The sequence below is a fragment of the Egretta garzetta genome, unplaced genomic scaffold (genome assembly GCF_000687185.1).
Source record: "Egretta garzetta isolate BGI_Z169 unplaced genomic scaffold, ASM68718v1 scaffold69, whole genome shotgun sequence".
In the NCBI taxonomy this organism is placed as follows: domain Eukaryota; kingdom Metazoa; phylum Chordata; class Aves; order Pelecaniformes; family Ardeidae; genus Egretta; species Egretta garzetta.
Genome location: NW_009260790.1, coordinates 2,532,944 through 2,557,250, shown reverse-complemented (window position 1 = coordinate 2,557,250; position 24,307 = coordinate 2,532,944). Strand labels below are relative to the sequence as shown.

Sequence of the window (24,307 nt, the reverse complement as noted above, 5' to 3'; positions counted from 1 at the left end):
ACCCTCAAATTCTTAATATTGATTGGAAACTAGAAACAATGAAGGCATTTGCCGACACAAAGTGAGAATCTATCAAACTGGTTTGATTTTCTTGAAGGGTACTTTAACCTGAATGCCCAGGGCATGATTTGCTGAAAAGGAACATTGGCTTTTAAGCACAATAAATCTTCCTCTCTTATCAGACAGCTGCAGCTGGGGAATTTCAGTAGAAATAATGGCTGAATGAGAAATACCGGGCAGCTCTGCTACTTTCCTAAACTCCTAAACAATATATTAATATCTATTCATAAATCTTCTTTGTAAAGAGAGATCAAGCACCTGATGCCATAGCAGTTAAATGAAATTCACAGCAGTGCACGTCTTGGGAGACTCATGGGCATAGCGTGCCAAATCCATACTCTCCACCTGTGGGAGACCAGCCTGCACAAGATGGGAGCTAAACCATTCTCAGGCTGGCGTTCACAGTTTGTAAAATAATATGCTGAAGTTTACGGGGAAGTGAAAGTGAGAATGACTGCATGCCACATCAAATTATGACAGAAAGGTGCTGCCTGGCTAGACTTTTAAAATGTACATTAATTGGTTTCCTTTCCCTAATAGCAGTAAAGGACTTGGAGCTGCCTGCAGTGCCTGCATCTTTCTCTGCAGCGTAAATCCCAGCGCCTGACAACAATCCAAAAGAGCTCTCGTGGTATTATTTCTTACTGCAAAGCAAATTTTTGCACCCATCAAGAGAACAGCAAAGAGCAATTCAATTTTGTTAGTGTAATCTGTGAGCAATAAAGTCCTGTTCCCATAATCATGGGCAATGAAAAAGAAACCCAGAGCCTTGCGAACGGGGAGCTTGTTCCAACCAAGGTACTAAATTCCATGGCCACAGCGTGAGCCAACTGAATAAACAAACAGCTAATTCATCAGGATCCTGAACATTTGGGTAAGGTAGCAGAAGCTTTTGTTTCTCCAGTCCTTTGTACAGCTTATTTCTTGCTCAGAACAAAAATGTTTAGCCTTGGCTGAAAAACACTCATTTTCTTTGAATGTTGACCGAAGGGGACAGAAACCTGAGAACTGGCCTACGTAGTTGCTGACACTCTAGATCAGTTAAATGTATTTCACAGTTGCAAACCTCTTATATGATGAAGAATAATAAAGTCTGCACAGCAGGGGGAAAAAAAAGCCCCAAACAACTACTGATGGGCAAACTTTAAAAACTGGCAAGATGATTTGTCCGGAAAAGGTGTGGAAGATACAAGCTGACCCAGAGGCCATAGCCAGTCTTCAGGAGCTGAGCTTTGCTGTATCTTTAGGGTACAGCTTGCTGGGCAAAGAGGAGAGCATCTTATCACATTCATCCTTGCTGAAAAGAGAACAGGGGTGGAATTTAGTGCTCTCTGGGCATTGTACAGCTGCAGTGCCAAGGACAGCGTTTCACGGCAGGGTTTGGCAGCAGTGTTCCTGATACCTAACAACAGCAGAGATGATAACCCAGCAGTGATACTGGTCACACGTGTGATTCTGTAGGCACTGTGATCAGTGTTAGACAAACACGTAACATGTGATACCTCACTCCTATCGAGCGCAGTATGGCTTCAAGGTTCAGGTTCAGACCATTGTCAGTTTTCATTAGTTTACACTTCTTATTTACTAAAACGCACGGGATTCGTGATGAAGAAATGAGACCAATGATCTTCTCATGTAGTTGCTTGTCTCTGATGGGTCATTACTACATCTTCTGCTAGAATGTCATTTTCTGGAAACCTACTAAGCTCTGGCTTCAAAGACATTTGCGATGAAGTATGCCGAAGGTTATTTACTTGCTTTGCAGAACAGTATTTTCTTCTAAGAGAATTTGAGTTTCTGCCACAGTGTTTCATTGGATAATCCACCATTAGTTATCTGTCCTCAGAAATGCCACTGCCATCTGGATACAAAAGGCCTGCATGACTAGGCCTTGTACTCCTTTTATGTGAGACATCCAAGTCCAAACCCAAATCAGTCTCAGATGTCCCAGGTCCCAGCTCCATTCCTTCTGCGGCTTGCGCTGGAATGTGCATGTGAAGAACGGCTTGGCAATCTGCACTAAACATGCTGCTTTTCATCTTGCAAACAGCTCAGCTTTCATAATTCAATTAAGGAACTGAAAAATTAGCGTACAGTGGGGAGCTGCTATGATACATAATTACGATGCTTAGATTTCTTTAGAATGGCAGCCAACCTCAAAGACCCGTAATGATTTCCTTTCACGTATTACTTAGCTACAGTCCCATGTTATTCCAGCGAGAGACTGCAGACCATTAAATAAAAGCCTGAAAATATCTCAGCCCCCGGCATTCTTAGGACACAAAAAGAGCAGATCTAAGGCCAGATTAGGATCTGGGTTCTGGCTTCAGTATAACTCCATTAGGATCATTCTGGATTTGATTAGATTTATTTTGAGAACAGAATTCCTGTATTTGAGGACTTCCATCTTAAACCAGAAGTGAAGTTCTGGCACGCAGCTGTCAACAGAAAAAATGCTGACCTTCTCCGTCCTCACTTGACTCTATTCCCACCTTCTTCGACTTTATTGAATGTTTTCCTTTATAAAGCTCCTTATTTATTAGTGACTCTTTGTGAGGCTAGATGGTTAATGAATTAAATTAGCTACGTAGGGGGGGAAGGCAGGCTGCATGCACACACTCAACTACTGACTCAACTCCAAGATACAATTTACATCAACTGATCACAATGATTTTATTCTTTTTCTAAATTAAAAATAGAATCTATTAATAAACAGAACCACAACGGGTAATAAATTGACAGATGGTTTTATACTTGACTTTGGGGAAAAATTACCATGAAAATAGCAGATGACAGTGGCATTTCAGTGACTTAAATGGAAGGGAGGACTCAGGGAATCAGATACAATAGCTCCAGAGAGCTTCCAATAAAGGCAAGGCATCCTCTGCCAAGATCACAGTGGCGCGTGGGCAACTCACAGACTGATCGAGCAGTCAAATGTCACAAAATGTCAAGTTGTTGTTTACAAACTGGAGACCAAACTGACACACTGGAGCACCTCGAGTGAAGACGGCGGATTTAATCCACTGAACTGGTGGAAATGACAGTAGAATTTGGCTCCAAATGCATTTAAAAACCATTTTTTTAGGTTTCTGTCCTATCCTAAAAGATACAACCTCTGTTCCAGAAGAACTCTTCCTCTTGGAAGAAAAACTTCTCTACCAGCAGGAAGGAAAACAAAGGAGAAAAAGGTTAGGAGGTGAATTTTACCTTTTTCTCGTGCCATTTCTTGCAGGCAGAAGTAAATGACTCTTGCACCCAGACTGAAGCCAATCAGTGTGACAGGTCGCTTTCCCTAAGAATGAAAGAAGGAAACGGTGTCAAATACTGTTCTACACCTAGAAAGAGAGACTGGCCAGAAGATCCCCGAGACCCTCAAACGCAAAGTGCTTGTGCTCGTTCATGACCTTTTAAACATTCGAGCAATTTGGTTGATTTCAAAGGGATTATGTATCCTTAGTTATGCACAGTTCAACATTCAGAGTTGTGCATGTCTGAGTATTTTTTAGTTTTTGATACTCAGAGAATCCAATGACCGGAAGTTAAAACAAAGTAGATGTTTCAAACAGAAACAAAACATTCACTGTCATTGTTTTGAAATTTCCAAATGAAAGCATAATTCACGGAACAAAATTTTCCTAGAAATGTTTCAATAAACAGAAGCAGCAGCTGTAATACAAAAACATTGAGCACTTCTAGATTAAAGACTGAATGGCAGCAGCACTGTGTGGCTGTTATAAAAAATGACATGGGGTAAGCTTTTATTCTGAATAGCCTAATAAGGTTTTCTATAAGATCAAATCAAATTGAATCAAGCCTAATCTCAACAACAATGAAAAATGGCCTTTGTTTTAACCAGGGAGCAGGTGTGCGATGGACTCCCTAGACATCACGCTAACTAGTTTTAGACACGCATTGGAATGTGTGTTTTCACCATAGGGAATTCTTAAAAGGCAGTAACAAATGCCCCCAAGCAAAAGAAAGGGCTTGTATGAAATAAAGTTTATTGCCTTTCCTGCGATTGTATTTTTTGGAGAAATCAAGTTTGTTTCCACTCTGCTGTTTGACATTGTTATTTATGACACGCACCTCTGGGGCCACGGCTCCCATAGGGCTCCTCTATCATCGATACTGGACTAACATGCCTGTGAGGCGAACACGTGGGCAGCAGCAAACAGCCTCTCTTCATGCCAGTGATAGCCCAGCAAATAACGGCAGGCTTCTGGGGGGCAGAAATGTCTTTTGCAAGCCTCCTCAGGGAGGCTTAATAACTTCTGTCACTTCTTTCAGGTACCAGCCCATTCCACTTCTCTGCAGGCAAAAACGTGGCTCATGGTGCATCTCCTGCTGCACAGTTTTCTCTTACCTTGTTTTGCTAGTGTCTCTTAATTATCAGTGTATATTTTTAACACTCTGTATTCTCTTTTCCTTTTCACCTATCTTTCTGTTCTCAAATTTCCACTAGGTGAGTTGGCCTGGCTGTTTTGTGATGTGGTCAAGCCACTTGTCATTTATGGCCTGGACCTCTTCTTCTTCAGTTAGAAAAGCTTCAGGTTAAATGGAATGAATCTTATCAGGAATTCTCTGATTCACTTTGGACCTCCTATTTTTCCTCAATGAACCAGACACACGCTGGTCACCTTTATGCACCATTTTTTAATTTTTCAGTTTATTATTAATTTTCTTCTCCCTGGAAAGATACCACTTGATAGTTAACTAGCATGACTGTAAAACTTAACCTCCATGGGCCAAATCCCTTCCAGAGATTATTCCTGGATAATTTCTAGCCAATTACCTGCTGTCGACTGAGCAGGATATGTGCTAGGTGTTTGCCTACTTCAGCAGACCGATGGAGACACACTCCCCAGGGGTTGTCAATGACGCTGGCAACAGTTAAGAGCGAAGCTGGCCAAGTCAAGGCCGTCACAATACCTGCAACACATAAAGCAAACAGCACAGCATAGTAACAAATCTGAGCTGCTCTTAGGAAACATCAAAAGCAAGACGGTTCACTGAAGTTAAAAGCTAAACTTAGGACCTTTTGTCATTTCCAGTTCTTCTTTCTCAAGAGCTGATCTGAGAAATGTTTTGCTAGGCTAAAGATAAGAAAGAATCTGATGTTCTGATACGGAGGCAAACAGACACTATACATGAATGTAACCTGCATGTTTGAAAGGTTTATGTAAAGCAGTAAAACACAGTGTAATAACATAGAGAAATAAACACAGTCACACGTGAAGGAAGGTGTTTCCAGCTGTAATTTTAAAAAAATGAATCGATGACATGGAGGCACAGCAATCCAGGAAAGCAAACGTAAAACACAGGTGTGGCAGAGAAGGTTCTTGGGCCCCTTCTGCAGGGCAGTGCCAATACTGCCAAAGGATATGCCTTCTCAGAAATCTTCCTTGTTTAAGAAAGCTCCTTTAAACAGAGACCAACAGCATCACTGCACAAGAGCCACTCAAGCAGATCTGACACGATTTAGGTTCTTACCTGACAAGACAGTGAATTTTAGGGCTTCTTGAGCCATCATGTTCACAAAACTATTCAGGAGGGAATCTAAGGCATTGCCAAGCTCCATCAAGTACTTGGATTCCCACGCCAGACAATACTGCTCACTCGATCGCAACATGCTGCTCCATGGTGCTGTGAAGCTCCCTGAGAAAGGTTGCAAAGACAGAATTCATGTCCAGAGAAAATGCAGCAACTCCTGATAAGATGAGTCCAGCAAAGAATCAGAAAAGAACCGCCAGGACTCTGGAATATACTAATATACTGTGATAACAAGAAATCCTATTTAAAACTGTGAGGTTTAGACTCCATATTTCCACTGTTTTACAATAAATTTGGGCTTTGTAAATAATCGTGCAGCTTTAGCTTTTCAGCATGGACAGGCTCTGACTTCATGACCCATTCAACTGCCTCAGAGACTGCCAAGACAGATGGACATTAACACTAATGGTGTCAGGTATTAAGGACATTCCTCCTACTGTCAGACATCAGGCCACATCCTGCAGCTCCGTCTTCTCATATAGACCAAAGGAGGGCCTGTCCTGAGAAGATGAAGCACTGACTGGCTGCACTGACTGACTTCAATGGGACCAGAAGCACAGAAAATATGTAAGATCTTGTCAAAATATATTGCAGAGCAACTTCCCAGTGCTTCAGTTGGATGGGCAAGGACTGCAGTAATGGCTCTGTCTGAAAACAAGGAATCTGCATTTGCAGATCCAGACTGAAATTATTTTTACTTTGCTATCTAGCGTCGTTAGCCACTTCAGTTTAATTTTTTCCCTCCAGATGCTAATCAAGAGCAGTGCCTGGACATTTGAGAGATAATGGATAATTTACACTGTGTGAGCCTAATTCTTGGCTGAAATAATAATTTTTAAGCCATACTCTCTCTCCTGTTTTTAGTGTAGCTTGTACTAAGTGGCCAAGAGGTGCCTGCCAATGTAATTAATGGCAGATGAACTCTGAAGGGCAGAGCATAATTTTCATTTTAACTAACTAAAATCATTCCCACACTGCTCCTTCCCCAAACAAGGCAGGGCAGGTTGAGGCAGCTGATCAAAGTGGCCCGAGAGAGCCCCATGCCAAATGGCACCACAATATACTGTCAGATTTGTGAAGGTACAGCTGGGCAGCTAGTGGCAGCTCAAAAATCACAAGGTAGCAAATTCCATCAAAATCCTTGTCCCCAGTCCCTCTCTTTTAAAGGAGTCGTGCAAGTGTGTAAATAGACAGATGCAGCTGTAAGGAGGAAAATGGATGAAAAATCTAATTTTGCTTTTTTAAACATTATAGCAGATCGCTAGTTATGGAAGAAGAATGTGTGTCATTTGTAACTCCCTTTTAAGGGCACACAGACAAAAAGGTTCCTGAAGGGACACACTTGTCTTTGTAGCAGTGCCTGGGAGCCCTCCAACCCCAGGGATTTGGACGCTGGCAAGCAGACAACAAGAAAAGCCAAAGCACGGTACTGCAAAGTGAAAATACTCACTCTGACAGCAAGCTGCAACCTAACAAGCAACAGGACAGAGACATCCTTCTGCATTAATGATATCCAGTGTTAATTATGCTTCTGAATAAATTGGCAGCTGTTCAGTCAGGTTGCTGAACACATCAGCAGACAGTTGACATATTTTACATGACAAGCTATACTGGAAAATAAAACACTACAGACCTTTCAAGGTTGCTGCCTGTAAGTTCACCTCCTGAGTGCTGTGCTTAACAGGATTTACTTGACGGGACTTTCTTGCCAATAAACCTCATTAGCTGGGAGATACCGAGAAAGGAAAAAAGGCACTATTTTCTGTTAATTGCTGGAGGTCTCAGAGATAGGTGAGACACTTTGTCCTCGTGCTGGAAATCATCCACCACAAAGAGACCTTTCCTAGCAAAACCATACAGCATTTATTAACAGAAACAATCCTGCTATGACTACTACCAATCCGACTATCACTACCAATTTACTGCCCTCTCTCTTTCCTCTATTTTGATTGGGATTGCAGATTGGGTTACAAAGTCTTATGTTGAGAGTCAATCTGTTTTAGTTACCAGGCCATGCAAGTGTGGGAAATGCAACAGTCCTACAGGAGCACAAATACTGCCTGGAACAGAACACAGACACGGCTCTCCAGGCTTCTCTCAGTTTCCTTGTCTTGTTCTTACCATATTTGCCAGTGCACAGCCATCCAGTAATTGCTATGGTGATATGAAGCTGCTTTCCTTCAGTAAGTGGGAGGAATTCAAACTCTTCTATGGCTCCCACACGCTTCTTCATCTTGTATCCTACATGCAGCAAGGCAGAAACGCGAGTCTCAGAAATTGCACAGCAAGGACAGACTCTGCCAATGGTAGAATTTTGTAAGAAAGTACTTGGGTAATTTGAATCAGGTTTTTTACTTTCCAAAACCCTCAGCCAGTCCACGCATTACTTAAAGCTTGGTATGGAGCCAATATGATCCTTCTGAGCTTGTGTGATCCAAGGGTATCCCAGCAGAAGGCTTTTTTGCTGCAGAGCAGACATCAGCTGTAACAGACGCTGCTCTCCGTGGCAGCATCTTTCTAATCCAAAGCAGCAAGCTTTCATTTCCTTCATTAGCCACATACCAAATAGTCTTTTCCTACTTGGTCATCAGTCTTTTCCTTCTTGGTCATCAGGGGCTACGCAGTATCTTAATCAGCATTGAAATAAAAATTTCAGTTGTAAAATTACACCTCGAATTGCTTCCCTTGCTCTGCAGAGCTCAGTTAAGTCATTAGCTCTGCATTGGCAGACATGATCCTGTGCCTCAGTAGCTGAGAAATGTGCAGTCACTTTCTTACCAGTAAGGCCAGCTCCAGCTGCTCCGAAAAGGGATGCCATGACAGCAATTCCAGCAGTCGAACCTAAAGCAGCCGCTCCAGCGCTTCCGATGATAGTAGCAGCTCCGGCAGCAACCAGAGGGGCAGCAAGACCCCCTGTCAAGCCTGAAGATGCAACAAGTGATATCACCAATGTATTCACTTACAAAGACCAGGCAGTCATTTCCCTGTGCCATGTGAGTACTGCTAATGCTACTGGAAGAGTACAAATGATGGTCTTTTCAGCATCACCAATAAAGGGGCTTTCTGAGACCCTCCCTAAGCCCTGAATCTCTGCACAGATGAATAACTTAAAAGTCAAAGGAAGAATGTATGGTGGACTGGGGTGAGCTATGCCCTATTTGCTTAGGAAACATTGATCTCATCTCATACTATTTTGAATTTAAGAGTTGAAGATCTGGTCTTCTTATAACACAAGAGCAAAAGAGGAGAAAACTTTTTTTAAGGGTCTTGACCTCAGTTTAACACTTCCCCCAGCCAGTGAAGCTACACTGGAATAACTTTTCCAGCTAATTCTTCCAGTTTTATTTTCATATAAAATACTTTTCTTGGATTTGAGGTTTCTTTCCTTGTTTGGTTTTTGTTTTGTTTTGTTTGGGGTGGTCTTTTGGCATCTGAAGTGATACACTACCTTCAGCCTGGCGAAGAAAAGCAGTGAACTCTTTAAAATTAGAGCTTGGGCTAAAAGGTATGATGGCTTCTGTTGCTGAATGTGTAATTCAGACACCCCTCCCTCTGCCCCTCGTGCTGTGCATGCAGTTCAGGAGCAAGTCCCCAAAATGCTTAGGGCAGCCTCACCAATCATTGTTCCGCCCCCAACGGCTGCCAAACTGATCAGCAGGTATTGCTTCAGCTTTTTCCTTTTTTCCTTCTTTTTTCTTGATACTTCTGCAGTTCTGTGGGGGGATTAGAAACACAAAAGCTGACAGAAAAGCCTGACGGATAACAGGACTGCATCAGAATCTGCTTTTATTCTCCTCAGAGTAATTTCCCTACTGGGAACAGTAAAACGTAACATGCAGGTGCGGACTGTGACAATACACTCAGATTTATGAGCACGGACATAAACTCACAGATTTAAATTGAACCGATTTAATTGCTGACAAAAGCCAACAGATGTTACTTACTTGGAAAACCCCTCCTAATAGGGCTGAAGCTTGTAAAAAAAAAGAAACAAAAAGTCAAAAGCATTTCAATAACTATATACTGCCTATGCGTCTTAAAAAAAACGCAAGAAAGCTAAGTGGAAACAGAGAAAAGTGTTTGAAACAAAAGGGAATAGGGGTAATTTGTGGTAACAAACACAGAGTTGGAATTAAACTATTTTCCAACAACAGTGTTTATATTGAACTGCTTTCTAATTGCACATCACGATATAATAATATAACAGGTATTAAACACAGTCATTAGTTCATTTGTCTGTGTGCACTTAAGCTACTTTTTAACAAGCTTATCAGAAACAGGTAAATAAATCTAAAAGGAACAAATATCACTTACTAGGCACTACCTGCGGCTTCTCTCCGCTGTCTTTGGTTTCTCTCTTACAAGAAATGCTTCCCACTTCAGAGGAAAAGTGGGAGAAAGAGAGGATACTGGAATACTTTGTTTACTGAGGAAGGTTCCTTCTAGCCTGCTTATGCAGCAGTTAATCTGGGCCTTGAAACATGAGAATTTATCTTGCTTCCAAACTTGGATATTTTCCCTCTTAATCCTAGCCTAATTGTGGATTTTCATTATCCATATAATTGCCTAATCCTTCCTGGAACCCCCTAAGCGCACTGTAATTTTGATAAAGACAATTTTAGATGAGTCCCAAACAATATGCAGCTTTGTAAAACACAGCAGGAGGAGAATGAAGCACAGTGGGTGAAATCCCTGCGTCACTGAAGCCAATGGCAGAACTCCCACTGACTTGCATGGCATGGAGATTTTGCCTCCACAGAGATCCTCTGAAAAACCATCGTGTATGACCTGCTGCAGCAGCAAACGTAGCTGTCTGCAGAGAACAACAGCGCTGCCTGCAATGGCTACCTCTTCAGCAATTTCTGTATAACTGTGTTCACTTTCTACAGCCCCATGGGCAAAGCAGTATTTGGATATGCCCTAGTTTGTGCATGCAGTCACCAATACGAACGCCTGGAAAAAATTGCTCCCGGAGTTCTTTAAACAAGTGCTGCAGCCTGACTGTTAATACCTAAGTTGGCAATATCCAGCAATTTCTGTTCTACATAGTGGCTCATCAGCTTTTATAGTCAATGCGCTGTTGTCTGGGCTGAAAACGACGACATTGAGAGAGCTGAAATATGGCTAACCTGGCTTTAGTTGCAATAACGAGCAATTTGAGTTATGTGGGCAGAAAGACAGTTTGCAGCTAAAGCCTGCCTGAAGATGCAGTAAGTAAAACTACTGCCATGAGAAGTTTTACCTGTCATTGCTTTCCTTCTGTAGCTGCTAGCAACCATTTTTGACATTTGCTTTCCTAATAGCTTCTGCATTACAATTATCACTTGATTCCCAGGCTGCTTTTTTTCCACTGTGGTAATTAACTGCCTCTTCCGGTACTTCTCTGCCCTCAGTGATCTTGGATGTGCAGCGTCTTGCCTGAACCACAAATTATGTTCACAGAGATTTTACAGGTGGAACTACAGGCCATTTTCCAATGATGAAAAGTGGCAAGAGTACACATCATGAGTCGCTGACGGCATGTTTTCCAGTTTCTCACAGAACCCTGTACAAAAGAGAGGTTCACACCTGCAAGTCAGAACACGTTTGGTGCTAGTAAGATGGATTTAAGTGTTTGGAACATTGTTCTGTAGATGACTGTACATTTAACCTTGCACGTTCTGGGCCACAGTCCAACCCACCCACAGCAGCAAAGGCAGGAGCAAACCTTCTGTTAACAAATATCAGTAGAAAACACCTACGCAGAAGCTGTGAAACCCCGTTTGGTTGTTACTGTTCCAAAACCTCTTGCAGTGGATGGTCAAAGCTGGAATCATCCTAAGCAGATGTTAATGTACTCCTTGCCCCAAAAGTCTGCGAGGTCAAAGCGGTGACAGGTTTATATTCTGCTTCCTTTCCCTGTTGCCTCCTAACTCTAGAACAAAGGGTCATCAATTCCCCACAAATCTCAGCCTTGTGCTTGGTTTAGCACTGCACTAATGAATGTGTTCACAGCGCAGTCTTGCACTGCTCTCATTACAAGATTTTTTTTCCTTTTATCTAATAGGTATTTATCTTCATGGCTAAAATTCGGGCAAAGAACATGACTGAAATCCATGGCTCTCACCACACCAGATACGCACCAAACCCACTGTGCTAGCTGCAATGTTTGAAAGCTGTGCTCATAAGTATGCAGCATAATTCTCCAGTCGCTCTTGCCATTATCAGGCATGCTGCTATCTTTCTGGGTTGTGCTACAGCCCATTTCAAGAGCCACAGTCCAGCTGATACAGAGTTAGGTATTGGAGCATCATCTTCGCAAGTGACACCCCACCCTCGGCATCGGTGTTTTCCTGTGCTAAAGGCCCAGCATTGAGTTTGTTTCCACAAGCCACAGCAAAACAGTCCGCATTAATACCAACCCTTGCTCCTGCAGGCCAAATGGTGTCCTGTTTAGCAGTCCATGAGCTTTGAGATTATTTTGACTTTCCCTTTTTACAGTGCGCTACAGAGTTAAACTTTATTTAAATAAAGCTATAACTGAAAGATACCCATCACATGCTGGACCTCACGGTAACGCCTGAACCATACTGTGTCAGGGACGTTGATTAAAGCCTTTATTAGCACTCAGGTTAATCTCATAACCTGTTTGCTGAGTTTACAGATAAAAATATTAAACAGTCCCATGAAAGTCCACTATGGACACGTTTACTGCCTTACATATTGCTAAACCGTCACACAATTCCTGCCAGATAAGTGGAATCTAAAAGTGGTACATTTCTTATAGATACCAACTTTCTGGCTGTTTCACATCTAAGTGGTCATTAAGACAATTAATCTTATATTAATAACACATTAATCTCATAACCTGTTTGCTGAGTTTACAGATAAAAATATTAAACAGTCCCATGAAAGTCCACTATGGACACGTTTACTGCCTTACATATTGCTAAACTGTCACACAATTCCTGCCAGATAAGTGGAATCTAAAAGTGGTATATTTCTTATAGATACCAACTTTCTGGCTGTTTCACATCTAAGTGGTCATTAAGACAATTAATCTTATATTAATAACACATTAATCTCATAACCTGTTTGCTGAGTTTACAGATAAAAATATTAAACAGTCCCATGAAAGTCCACTATGGACATGTTTACTGCCTTACATATTGCTAAACCGTCACACAACTCCTGCCAGATAAGTGGAATCTAAAAGTGGTATATTTCTTATAGATACCAACTTTCTGGCTGTTTCACATCTAAGTGGTCATTAAGAGGATTAATCTTATATTAATAACACAGAGTTAGGAGTCAGGTCCCTAAGTACCTAAAGATGCAGACTGTTGCCCTCAGAAATCTACCTTCAGTAGGAGTTAGACAGCTGCCTCTTAAACAGGCACAGAGAAAGACACATCCACAGAAAACGAGCAGCTGAGGATCTACTCCTGAAATTTATGGGAGCTTCATTCTGCAAGAGACAGTTTTATCTGAAGAATATTGGGCCAAGAGACAAGAGACACAAGATCTTTGTGATGTATTTAAGCATAATCTGCAGTCTAGGAGAGGCAACTGGAACAAGGAAATGAGGCAGTTCAGTGCAGAGTAGCCTTTACCAGCTTGCAAGGGCGGGTCTCAGCTCTGATTTTAAGAATGCTGAGCTTTCTGTGCTGTGAGGGCTCTGCAACCCTAATCAAGCCATAAACAATTACATTAAGAGCTATGAGGGGAGTGATCAGAGATTGGACTTAGGCACAAGTAATTACTGCTAAGCTTTCAAGCACCGGCAGTGTTTTTTCATCCCATAGTCAACCCAAATGTTCTTACTCTGACTCTTCCTCTTTTTGTTCCTTCAGGCTCTCAAGCAGAGACTCCTCCAGGACTTCCAGATCCTCCAAGGGGATTCTCAGCAGCCAGGTGACATGGCAGATCAACACCCTGGCTCGAGCATCGTAGTACCCTTAAACAGAGGAAAGCCCAGCAAATCAGTCAGTCTGCACCAGACCAAATAGCGAGCGGTGCACCCAGCTGTGCTAGAGGACCATGTTACATACAAGCATAGCTCCTTCCCTCAGGCCCTCTTCGTCTTCTATGTATTTGAAGACAACTCCTACTATCTAGAGAAGAGAGCAATAAATGGAAAATCCTTCATCCCTGTAAACCTCATCCTGTGAATATAGTCACTACACCAGGTAATTGCCTCTATGGCAGAAAAAGGATCTCAAGTCCTTCGGTCTTCATCCTCTGTGACAGAGGCCTTTTGGCTCTGGATAGGCTGCAACTTTCTTCTCAACAGAGAAATGCTGCGGCAAGACCAGTCCTAGCTGGAAATATCAAATATTGGGTATCATGGCACAATGCACCTCAACTATGCACCAATGCAAGATATGGTCTATTGTAAAAATGCACCTCCATACCACACCTTTATATTCAATTCATCTCCTTGGCAGCAGGAGGGACTCTGGAGTTTAAAACTACACACCAGCTCACCTAGCAGCATCACTGACAATTGTTTGCATTTATACTTCACCGCTGGAGATGTGGGTATGGACAGTGCACCCAGACAAGGCGCAACAGGAGTAATGATCACTCCTGGGCTTATAAGCAGGAGTTCTCTACGAAAAGACATTTTAAATATAATAGATTTTAAATTATTTGCGCCAACTCTTGCTTTTTTAATGTGTTTCTCTAGTAGCACCTGCTGCTTGCTGATGGTAGGCTTTTGTAAAGGGTTCCTGGTGCACTCTGGAATGAAAAACACAATTGCTTTCCTAGGGGTAGGTGAAGATACCAGCAAAACCCCACTACAAAGTATGTTTCTGATACCCGCTGCACGTAGATCAAATATGCCATGTGGCAATCTATTAAGTTTATTTATTTATTACTGTCATCACCAAGATACCAAACAACTTTGGTAGGCTCTAATGACATCACTTTTAAGATCTTTGCTTAGTTGAGAAATAAGGACAGTATTTATCTTCACTTCATGCCCGGTATGTGCCATGTCTTGCAAGGCCAAGCAGGTGTTTTAACGAGTAGCCATCTTGCTTCCTGTCTGCTAATACACAACTTAGCCTTTTACTTAGCCAGCCTGGCAGTAAGTCAGCGAGGCTTGAAAATATATTTCTTTTAAATTCCAGCTTAGCAAAATAAGCAGTTTTGCAATAGCTGACTTGTCAATTTTCCATTAAAAATAAAGCAAGAACGAAACTGGTACTTTGTTCTGCAGTGAAACAGGCTAATCAGCTACCACATGTTTCCTGTGAGAACATGTTAAAACACAGAGATTTAAAAAATGCAAGCAGTGATATAAACCAGGCTTCTTTTAGAAATGAACATTTTGTTCAATAGGCAGTCTTTACTTCATTCATTTTATCAGACTAATTCATGTTATGGATTATAAACCAGAAAATTGTTTTATGCATAATATAATATATAAGTAAAATCACATTTATTTATAATAGGCTTCACAGGACACTCTGGAATTTATTCCCTGAATATTTTTTTTTTCTTTTTAGGCAACAAGCAATTTGCAGAAAATTTCCTAGGCTGAGATTTTCATAACAGCTTTACTGCCTTCCTAAAGGTCGCCTGCTCCCCTGGAAACACTGGAGAAAAAACACCCCAGTCCAGGTATTCCAGTTCAGAACTTTCCTACCATCAAATACATTTGCATGCCAATGCACAGCATGTGAAAGTGAGGAAGCGAACAGTTGTTCCATTTTTAACAGGTATTATTAATAATTTCCTAAAACTATAGTTGCTTTTCCTATAGCGGACATAGGGAAAACATGTGCTGCTTTTGCTGTAAAGGAAGCTAAGATAAATTAGAACAGTACCTTGAGCTTTTTGAGCATTTTGAAGTATCAGATGTAAACTCATCTACATTATTCTTACAAAGAAGAAATGCTAAGTAAACTTACCATCTCTAAGAGAGAAGGACAGAAGATCCTAAAAAGAAAAAAAAAGCATATTCAAGTTAAAACTGATGACGTATGCCCAGAAGTCTCAAAATGGAGGCACGAGAACCCATTGGACTATGATTTAATTACTGCAGCATGTCAATTCACAGGCATGGGAAGCTAGCAAGCTACAATTCAGTAGGGCAGCACAGAGCAAAGACGGATGTTTCCAGTACCAAATTCTCCATATGCAGGTACAAAAGGCTGGGCAGAAGTACATAAGCACAGGAAGAGAGGGCAGTGCCTGCTTGGTATAATGCTGAAGCACCCCTATTTTTTGTTATTAGCAATCCTGTTGCAATTGAAAGCACCACAATTACACCGTACTTCAAAGTTTGGAGAAACAGGGCTCTAATCCTCCTACCACTCTAATGCCTTCTGCTCGCTATATAGTCATATATACTCATATTTTCAATATCAGTAACAGGTTTGAATGCTACTCTAATGGACTCGTGGCCCCTATTTTCTTTGGCATTCTGGGAATTCATAGCTCTAGGCAGTAAGGCTGAACTGGCATGAAGTTCTTTTGTCTTAAGTACTCAAAAATAGAAAACTGAATTTATGGCCATCTGTCAAGACCTCTGAGGGACTGGACTTCCGTGTTGGCTCTTCATCACAAAAAAATCGGAAAAGCAGATCAATCCAATAGATGGTCTCTCTGGACAAATCCATGAAAAAAGAGGCCAGTGTTTTTACTACTATGTTCTCCTCTTTTATTGTCACTGGATAAATTTTAAGTTCTTTATGTAACTACAACACTAAGCATTAGCTCAGTCTAGCTGCTTCCCTCTCCTACACACAAATAAAGCACAGCTGAATTTTACAGGGAATCCTTCAGCCCTTTGGGAACACAAAAAATGCAGCCAAAGATGTAGGATGCTGCCAAAGAGTTTATGATTATTAGTCCCGTAAGCTCCTAAGCAAAATTTGTATCATAAAAATGTCTCTAATCTTTTCCCTACTGCATGAGAAGTGTAGAACGGAGAACAAGCCATCCTTAACTGACTCGGGGGCAAACTGCAGATATTGCCCAGGCAAAAGTAAGTGCCTGGACTCTGAATATCATTTTAACATGAGAAGCATCTGCTATTTCATAAAGGAGAAGGGAGCTTTTGCACAGGACTAAGGAAACCAAAGGATTAGGGCAGCTGAACTCCCACCCATGGGTGCTTTCTGACAAGGTGTAGCCTCAAAACCTTAGCTCCACTGCTGCCTAATGTGTTCACACACAAACCTCTACCACTGACTATTTGGGTGGCTGTTCCCATCCACAGAGAAGCCTTGTTTTGCTTGCCTGTCCTGCAAACCCTAATGGGGTAAGGCTTTCCAGAAGGAATCTGTTGGGCTGGGCTCTGCACAAAGCAGTCATCACTGCTCTTTAATCCTGCATCCCCACAGCCAGAGTGCTCACCCAAGAAAAGGGAGGTCCTGGTTTGCTATCTCCAGTGTGAATAACCCTTTTAATTTAAGTTAGTCACCGAATCAGGCCTCCTCTGTTCCCCCAGTAATCATGTTGCAGAAAAAAAAGGCTCCTTTTCAGGTCTGGCCACAATTAGGATTCTGTGCACACACACACGCTGCAGACTGTTCCCCAGGGTTGGTGGGATGTGGGAACTGGAAACATTAATCCCCATAGGCAGAGGGAGGAATGTAACCCAGGTTTCCCAGAGCCCGAGTACTGTAACTACCCAAGTATTAGGTACATGGGCACCGTCACCTCCTCCCTGGCTGCAGTTTTGTGAGGTAGGGTTGGCACAGAAGTGTCAAAGCCCAGCAGAAGGTTCAGGGCTAGAAGTCCCAAGCAGAAAGTTAACCGAGCAAAGAGCCTGAAGTCTAGAATAAGGTGAAGCTTGTGACCTTGTTGCCATAATTTTCCAACAGGCTTGTGGTTTGTGCACACCCCATTTGTAGGCAATAAATTCTCCCTGTGTCTTGCAGAGGGAGCCGTGGGTCCTGTACGATACGCCCAGTGTCATCTGTGGCACCTAATATCAAACAACCTCTCTTAAAAATCTAGCCTAAGCATTTATATACATGTATTTAAAAAGGTGAGGGATGGACACAGGTAATCACTTGATAAACTGGAACTACTTATTACATCTGTGCCAAATAGCATCCCCAAGTATTTCTAATTGGTTTAGGCTTTGTGCAGTCATCTGGAATCCAATCAGCATTGATTAGATTAGTTTACAAGTAGTTTGTTTTCCTCCTCTAAGCAGCAGTTATTACATTTCAGTCTTATTTTGAAGTTGGTGCTTTGCATCTCCCTGCGAACTCCATGCAGAAGACTACCACCCATATGATTGAGAAATCTTACAAAGAAAGGGAAGTAATCTTTATTCAGAGTCTTTGCCAGCTTTTTACGAATTGCTGCATGTTCAGAATCCATTTCCTCAACAACAGAGAGCATCCAATCCTCATCACAGTGGATGTGTGTAGAAAAGCACAGGAAAACGGGCATTCTAAGTATATTCAGAGCAAAAAAAAATGATTCCTAATAAGAACTTCCCACATTTTGTCACCTATCATCACTTCTTCACCTCTTTTTATTGCACTGCCTTCTCATACTGCACCCACAGCCTGTGTGTTATGACTACTGTCCTTAAAGGATTCAGTTAATCAACATTTGCCTGTATTAGTCATCTGCAATGAGTGCAAACAAAGATAAAGATCCATAATCCTCAAATTTTCATTGAGTCAATGGTGAGCTCACCTCTAATCTCCTGACCTCATGCATCATCTCTTCAGCACCGCTGAGATGGAGGGCATTCAAAAACGCAGGCACTAATGCTGAGAGGACCTTGCCACTGAACTCGCTGAGTGATTAAAGTGTATACTTCTTAAATAAACAGTAAATGTTGCGTCAGTAGCAGCTGAATACAAAGAAGCAAAAGCACCATAAAGCAACATATCTAGAATTCACAAAGCTTTGTCCCATAGCTTGTTTATTTTCAGGTAAGAAGGAAAAAGCTGATTTCAGCTTGATGGACTGAAGTTTCCCACACACCAGTATGTTTTCCCAAAGACACCTTGCAAGCCTTTGCTGCCTTGCCCTACAAAAGTCTTTAATTCTACCTTTCCTTTGACAAAATCAATCCCCTTGCCCATATACATGACTGCATAAGGTACTGATGTTGTGGCATCACACTGATCGCTATTCCTGATCTTTGCTTTCAGCTAATCAAAGAAGTGTTATCTATGGCTTCTATATTCCACCTGAATCCAGGTGATAAGTGCCTCAGTTCTCTGGCTCAGAGCAAAACACTGTGCGCTCCCACTGATCCAGAGCCGCTTTTGTAAAAGCACAAGGAGCCCTTATGCAGCATAAGCGCAGAGCAAGCACAAGCTAAATTTCACCAAAATTTCACCCTTAATAAACTCAGCAGCAATGGAAAACTTGCTTCAATCCAGAGAATCCATCCTGAAGCAGAGAGAATGAGGGAAACAACCTGGGAAATACCAAGCCATCTAGATCCAAAAAGAACCGAGTGAGGATTTATTGATTCGTGAGAAAATCTCTGTCCTAACTATTAATTAAGCTTAAGATTCTCTGTCACTGTACTTCTACTGTTCTAGGACTTTGGGCATTGTGGCATTCAGATGTTTGGAGCAGATCCTCTGAGGCCTTTTATGGACTGACTAGAACACATGAAAGATGGCTGAGATAACGAGAGCTGGTCATGATGACCAAGAAAGTTCACTCCTATCATATCTTTACTTACGCAGCCTTGTTCTCGTGTCTGCTGTTCTCTTGGGCCATTGCTAAAGGTGAGTGTGTAATAACTATTACTCAATATCACAGTTCTGTCAGCACACAGGATGCCTCGCTGTTTCCTTGTGTGCAGTATACAGCGAAGGGTGTGAGGTGACAGCGGCCACATTATGCCTGGCATCAGCAGCAGCCTACCATGCTCTTTGCCCTGCACAGCATAACATGAGGCTGGATGAGGAGATATCTTCCCCAGCTGAGACTGTGCAACAAAGGCAAACACCACCAAAATACTTTTGCCTCTTTTATCTTTACGTCAGCTTTCACATCAGAACATTACGGAGCAGTCCCAGTCTCACTTTGTCAGCAAAAGAAAATAATGTCACAATAACTTATTTCCTTCTAGCCAAAGCTGACTCCAGAAGAAGACTCTGGGAATTCTGCTATTTGGAACATGTATGCAGAGGTGTTTTGTGTTACAGGTATAGTGAGGGGCTTTGAAACAAAGGAAAATCAGGCCTCTCAGGTTCAGTGTTTCACCAAAATCTGTAGAATGCACATATGAATCAAAACCACTGCAATTATGCAAAGTAAAAGTTTGACAGTTCTCTGTTCTGTAGAGCGAAAGCGTCAAAGATGCAAAATGTTAATTCAACAGACAGTAACTGTGCTTCACGTTCATCACTTCCACGAGCTGTTAATGGATAGAGAGACTGCCAGTCACCCACACAGCTGCTCAGAAGTATCTGCATATCAGAAATACTGATTTTACTTCCTTGACTGTACAAACAGAACTTCAGTTGCAAACTGACACGCATGACAAATCTCTTTTGCAAAAGCAGACAAGGGCGAGAGGAGCATATGGACTTACTTGCGTAATGACAACTGGATTTTCATTCAAGATGGGATCCTTCAGCAAAATCTGTGCAAAAGTTTCTGTGCCCTCACTTCCTAAGCCGCTAGCAAATGCTGTCATGGCAGGTAAGACAGCTTCAGGCAGGTCCAGCCATTTCACAAAGCCCTCAATGAATTCTGTCCTGAAGGAGCTGTAAGGCAATGGTTGCAGTTAAGGCTCTGTAACTGAGGATTTTTGCAAACTTTGAGTGGTCCCTGCTTTCAAATGTTAGTCTCTCAGGGTTCACACAAAAATCAAAGCATTGTAAGAAGTCAGCAGAAGGCTGACTTTGCGCTGAATTACAAAAGTCTTAAAGGGGTAAGAGTGAAAGCCAATACAATTAAGAAAACGCCTAATGATAAAAGGATCTTCCGCTCCCCTAACTTCAGAAGGCCCCAGAGTCTGCTACCAGCTCCACCTGAGCTGCTACCCAAAAGCCACCTCCTTTGCTCACCCCCTGCTACCCCATGTAGTACCTTTGCTCTTTTTCAGGGAACAGCTGTGCTAGGGATATCCCGCAAAGCGCCGCATAAGCAAATCTTCCTGGATCACCCAGCTGCTGGCCCAGAAGCACACACGGTTCTTTTTCAGCTGCCTCTTCAGCCCTGCTATGCTGTTTCGAACTCCAACCTCTCCACTTCTCTTCTGCAGCCATTTTTACCTGCAAGTCCAAAGAGGAAAAAGCAGAAGAAAAAAAAACCAAAACAAACAGTTGAAAACCAGGAAGCAAGGAGACAAATTGCCTTTGCTTTTTCAGTGCTGTGAGCAAAGAAGACAACAGGAGACTTTCTGTTCACCGATTCTCAAAAGTTGTGCACAAAATGAGCCGACAATACTTCACACAGCAAAAGGAGAGGTCCCCTTCAAGATGCAAACAGACAGGGCTGTGTTTCAGGCGCATCATCCCCATGTTTACCACAAAAATAACACGTGAAATAAAAGCTCTGCACCTGATGCAGGGACCAGTACAGCTGCCTGGGAAATAATTTGCCTCTCTCATCCTCAACCCAAATTGCTCCTCTGATTATTTTGCTGACGGCATTGAGAAAGTTGAGTCCAGCTGCATCCTCTGATGAAAAGGATTTTTAACGTGTCCCATGGACATCGCTTTGCTTGTAACATTCTCTCCTCTATACAACCTGCCACTGCTTTTTCCCATAATATTTCCCTTGTGCCACACGGACCTTAAGCTGGGCCAAAATATTATTTTTCAGAGCGCAGATGTGCACGCTTCCAACTGAACGGCTTGCAACTGCTCCCCGGGAACTCCCCTGATTACACAGGTGGCCAACCGAGACGACTGAAATCAGGAACATATGACAACAGCTCATTTCACAATTCAACATGGGTAACACTGCTCCAAAGCTCGCTCACATCACCTGAAATTTCTACTGACTTCACCAAGACTTTCTAAGGGGCCCAAACCACCTATTTCATTCTATACTTCCCATTTAAATATTTCCTTTCTTCTGAACCCTGTACAAAGTGGCAAAACAGGAGTTCGGAGCCTGTACTGAAGCAAGTACTGAATCTCAGAGGATGCTGACACCATTTATGGGATAGTTTTAGAGTCCTAGAAGAAAGAAATGCAGCACAGGAGCAGCTTTTTAAAAAGAGATTTTATCATCTGCATGCCATCTGTCATGGTCTTCCAGGAAAGGTGTCTGTCCTGCCTTCCCGCTCAGAAATTTATTTGAGGCAATTTGTACTTCTCAAGGCTTGCACTATTTAACTGCTGATGCATAAATGCAAGGAAAATTCATCACTCAAGAGCTGACAGTTATCGTAACTCACACCTCTGTCCCTGAGAGAGAGCTCAGCCCCCCTGCAACACCTATCATCCGATGGCATCTCGGTCCGTTTCCATGGAAACATCACATTCCAGCAACATGGGAGCACAAAGTCCGCAGGAATAAATAAACTCCGTGCCAACCAGAGGAGGGAAGGGCCAGATTATGCTTCCCTGGGGAGAACGGGCACTTCTATCAATCCCAGACCTGGCAGGCCCGCTCCAGGACCAACCTCAACCTGCAGCGGCATTTACGCTGGCTGAACTGTGAGGGTGGCACGAGGCGTGCCTCCACACTTTCCAGGGCCTTCTTACACAATCCCAAGATTGTTTCATTACCTCAGGAGCTCCAAAGCCCTCAATTGGACCCCCAAAATCCATTTCACAGCACTCACGAAGCTCTGATCTTCCTAAAACATCCAGACTTACGGACCAATTTGCCCAGAAATAATCTAACACTTAAAATTTTCACTAACTACAATTACTTGGCAGGTCTACTCACCTCTGGACACAGATTTATTAGCTTATTGTGGGAGACAGCATTGAAAATAAAAACCCCTTCCCTGCTGTGACAGATTTCATGGAATCATTAAGGTTGGAAAAGACCTCCAACATCATCAAGTCCAACCATCAACCCAACACTACCACGCCTACAAAAACACGTCCCAAAGTGCCATGTCTACACATTTTTTGAACACATGCCGGGATGGTGACTCCCCCACCTCCCTGGGCAGCCTGTTCCAATGTCTGACCACTCTTTCAGTAAAGGAATTTTTCCTAATATCCAATCAAAACCTCCCCTGACGCAACTTGAGGCCATTTCATCTCATCCTACCTTTACTGATTTGTTAACACAGGCTCATATGAAAACTGAAGCAGCTAAAAAGGACCCAGAAGCAGTACAACAGTTTAACCTTGTTTCCTAATAACATAAAAGAAGTGACCAATTATGGAGTGATGCCATAATGGCTTCTTGCATGCAACTTTATTACCATTATGCAACAAATAATTCACGATGATGAGCATCTGGAATACCCAGACAAGTTCTGGAAGGCTTGGCTCTGAAGATGCTCTGATCACTACACTCGATGTGCATTCCTCAGCATAGATACCAATTTCTTCATAAATACCTAAGAAAAAATGGGCTTGGATTTTCAGACATGCAGCATAAAAAAATGGTAACACATGATTTAATAAAGAAAACGTGGGCCAATAAGTTTTGCCACTAAATCCAAGATGAGAGAATTGAGAGCTAGAAATATATCCAAAAAGGTATTTACAGCTTCTGGCACTCACGCCTCTGTATCGAACACTGTGATTTAGCAATCAATAGCACTGCCATAATCTGAACCGTCACTTCAAAGAGAAATTTTTTATCACTTCCAGCACTCACTTTTCATACAAAGCCCTTTGTTTTCTTGAGAGGTGGTGTATTTTATACAGCGGTTCCCAAAATCCTGTTCGGAAAGCAGAAAGATAATCCTTTTGTGGATCTAAAGCTGTACAACACACACATGCTCCCTACTGCTGGAAGAATTAGAGATGCTGGCATCCCATTCATCATAACCTATGACAAAAGTGACCAAATTGCTAACAAGTTAATCTCTGAGACCCTTAAAAGTTAATGAGGTGTCTCATCAACTTCAGAGAAGTAGCTGTAGATAATTATTCGGATGGGGCTGGCCAAAAAGTCCGTTATCAAGACACACCCGAGAACAGCATGGGCAAACTGCAGCGAAGCACTGGACACTGTGACCGAGGAAACTTTTGGGCAGATGAGTTTTCCTGGGGACTTGCATGGGGCTCCAGAGCCACACGTGCTTACATGCTGGGAGCACCATGGCCTTCACTTTTAATCCATAGATACAAAATACAAACATGGAACGCAATTAATTCAGTCTCGGATAAAATCATGTCTCGCCACAAAAAATATGTGAATGCAATACAGACGGCTGCTGAAGAAATGCGTACTAAATGTAAAACAGGGACCGAGGGGACGGGGACATGGAAAAAAAGCCTAAGTAGTTGCAAAACGGAGTGCGTTTGATCCGGTTAATCCCGATGCTCGTAGCAGCAGTGGCTGAGCAGCAATGTCAGCACACAGAAGGCGGGCGAAGCTGCGGAGAGGGACGTGGCCAGCCGAGAGACATCACTAGCGGGAAAAACGTGAAGGAAACAGCTCGGCTGGGAAAGCTGTGAGGACCAACATCTCCACAGCCGCTGATATTCACTTTTATCGCAAGTCCTTTGTGTTTGCTGCTAGAATACAGGCCTTTTTTTGTTTGTTTGTTTGTTTGTTTTAACAGCAAGTAGTACTTGTGACAACCGCTGAGGAAGCCACCCCCGGCAGCAAGGCGGACGCC

The 24,307-nt window shown here is 42.4% G+C and overlaps 1 protein-coding gene across 1 annotated transcript in view; it reads right to left on the bottom strand.

Moving 5' to 3' along the window:
* The window catches only part of TMCO4 (transmembrane and coiled-coil domains 4), a 37,254-nt gene extending 16,429 nt beyond the window's left edge, over nt 1–20,825 (bottom strand). The window contains exons 1-10 of the mRNA XM_009646476.2: nt 20,632–20,825; nt 20,132–20,306; nt 15,513–15,540; nt 13,417–13,549; nt 9,229–9,326; nt 8,392–8,535; nt 7,735–7,854; nt 5,554–5,718; nt 4,856–4,992; nt 3,271–3,355 (exon numbers count right to left, since the gene is read on the bottom strand). Of these exons, the coding sequence (XP_009644771.1) occupies nt 3,271–3,355; nt 4,856–4,992; nt 5,554–5,718; nt 7,735–7,854; nt 8,392–8,535; nt 9,229–9,326; nt 13,417–13,549; nt 15,513–15,540; nt 20,132–20,306; nt 20,632–20,810 (1,264 nt within the window). The 5' untranslated portion in view covers nt 20,811–20,825. The remainder of the gene's footprint in view (nt 1–3,270; nt 3,356–4,855; nt 4,993–5,553; nt 5,719–7,734; nt 7,855–8,391; nt 8,536–9,228; nt 9,327–13,416; nt 13,550–15,512; nt 15,541–20,131; nt 20,307–20,631) is intronic.
* Nucleotides 20,826–24,307: the final 3,482 nt, after the last annotated feature.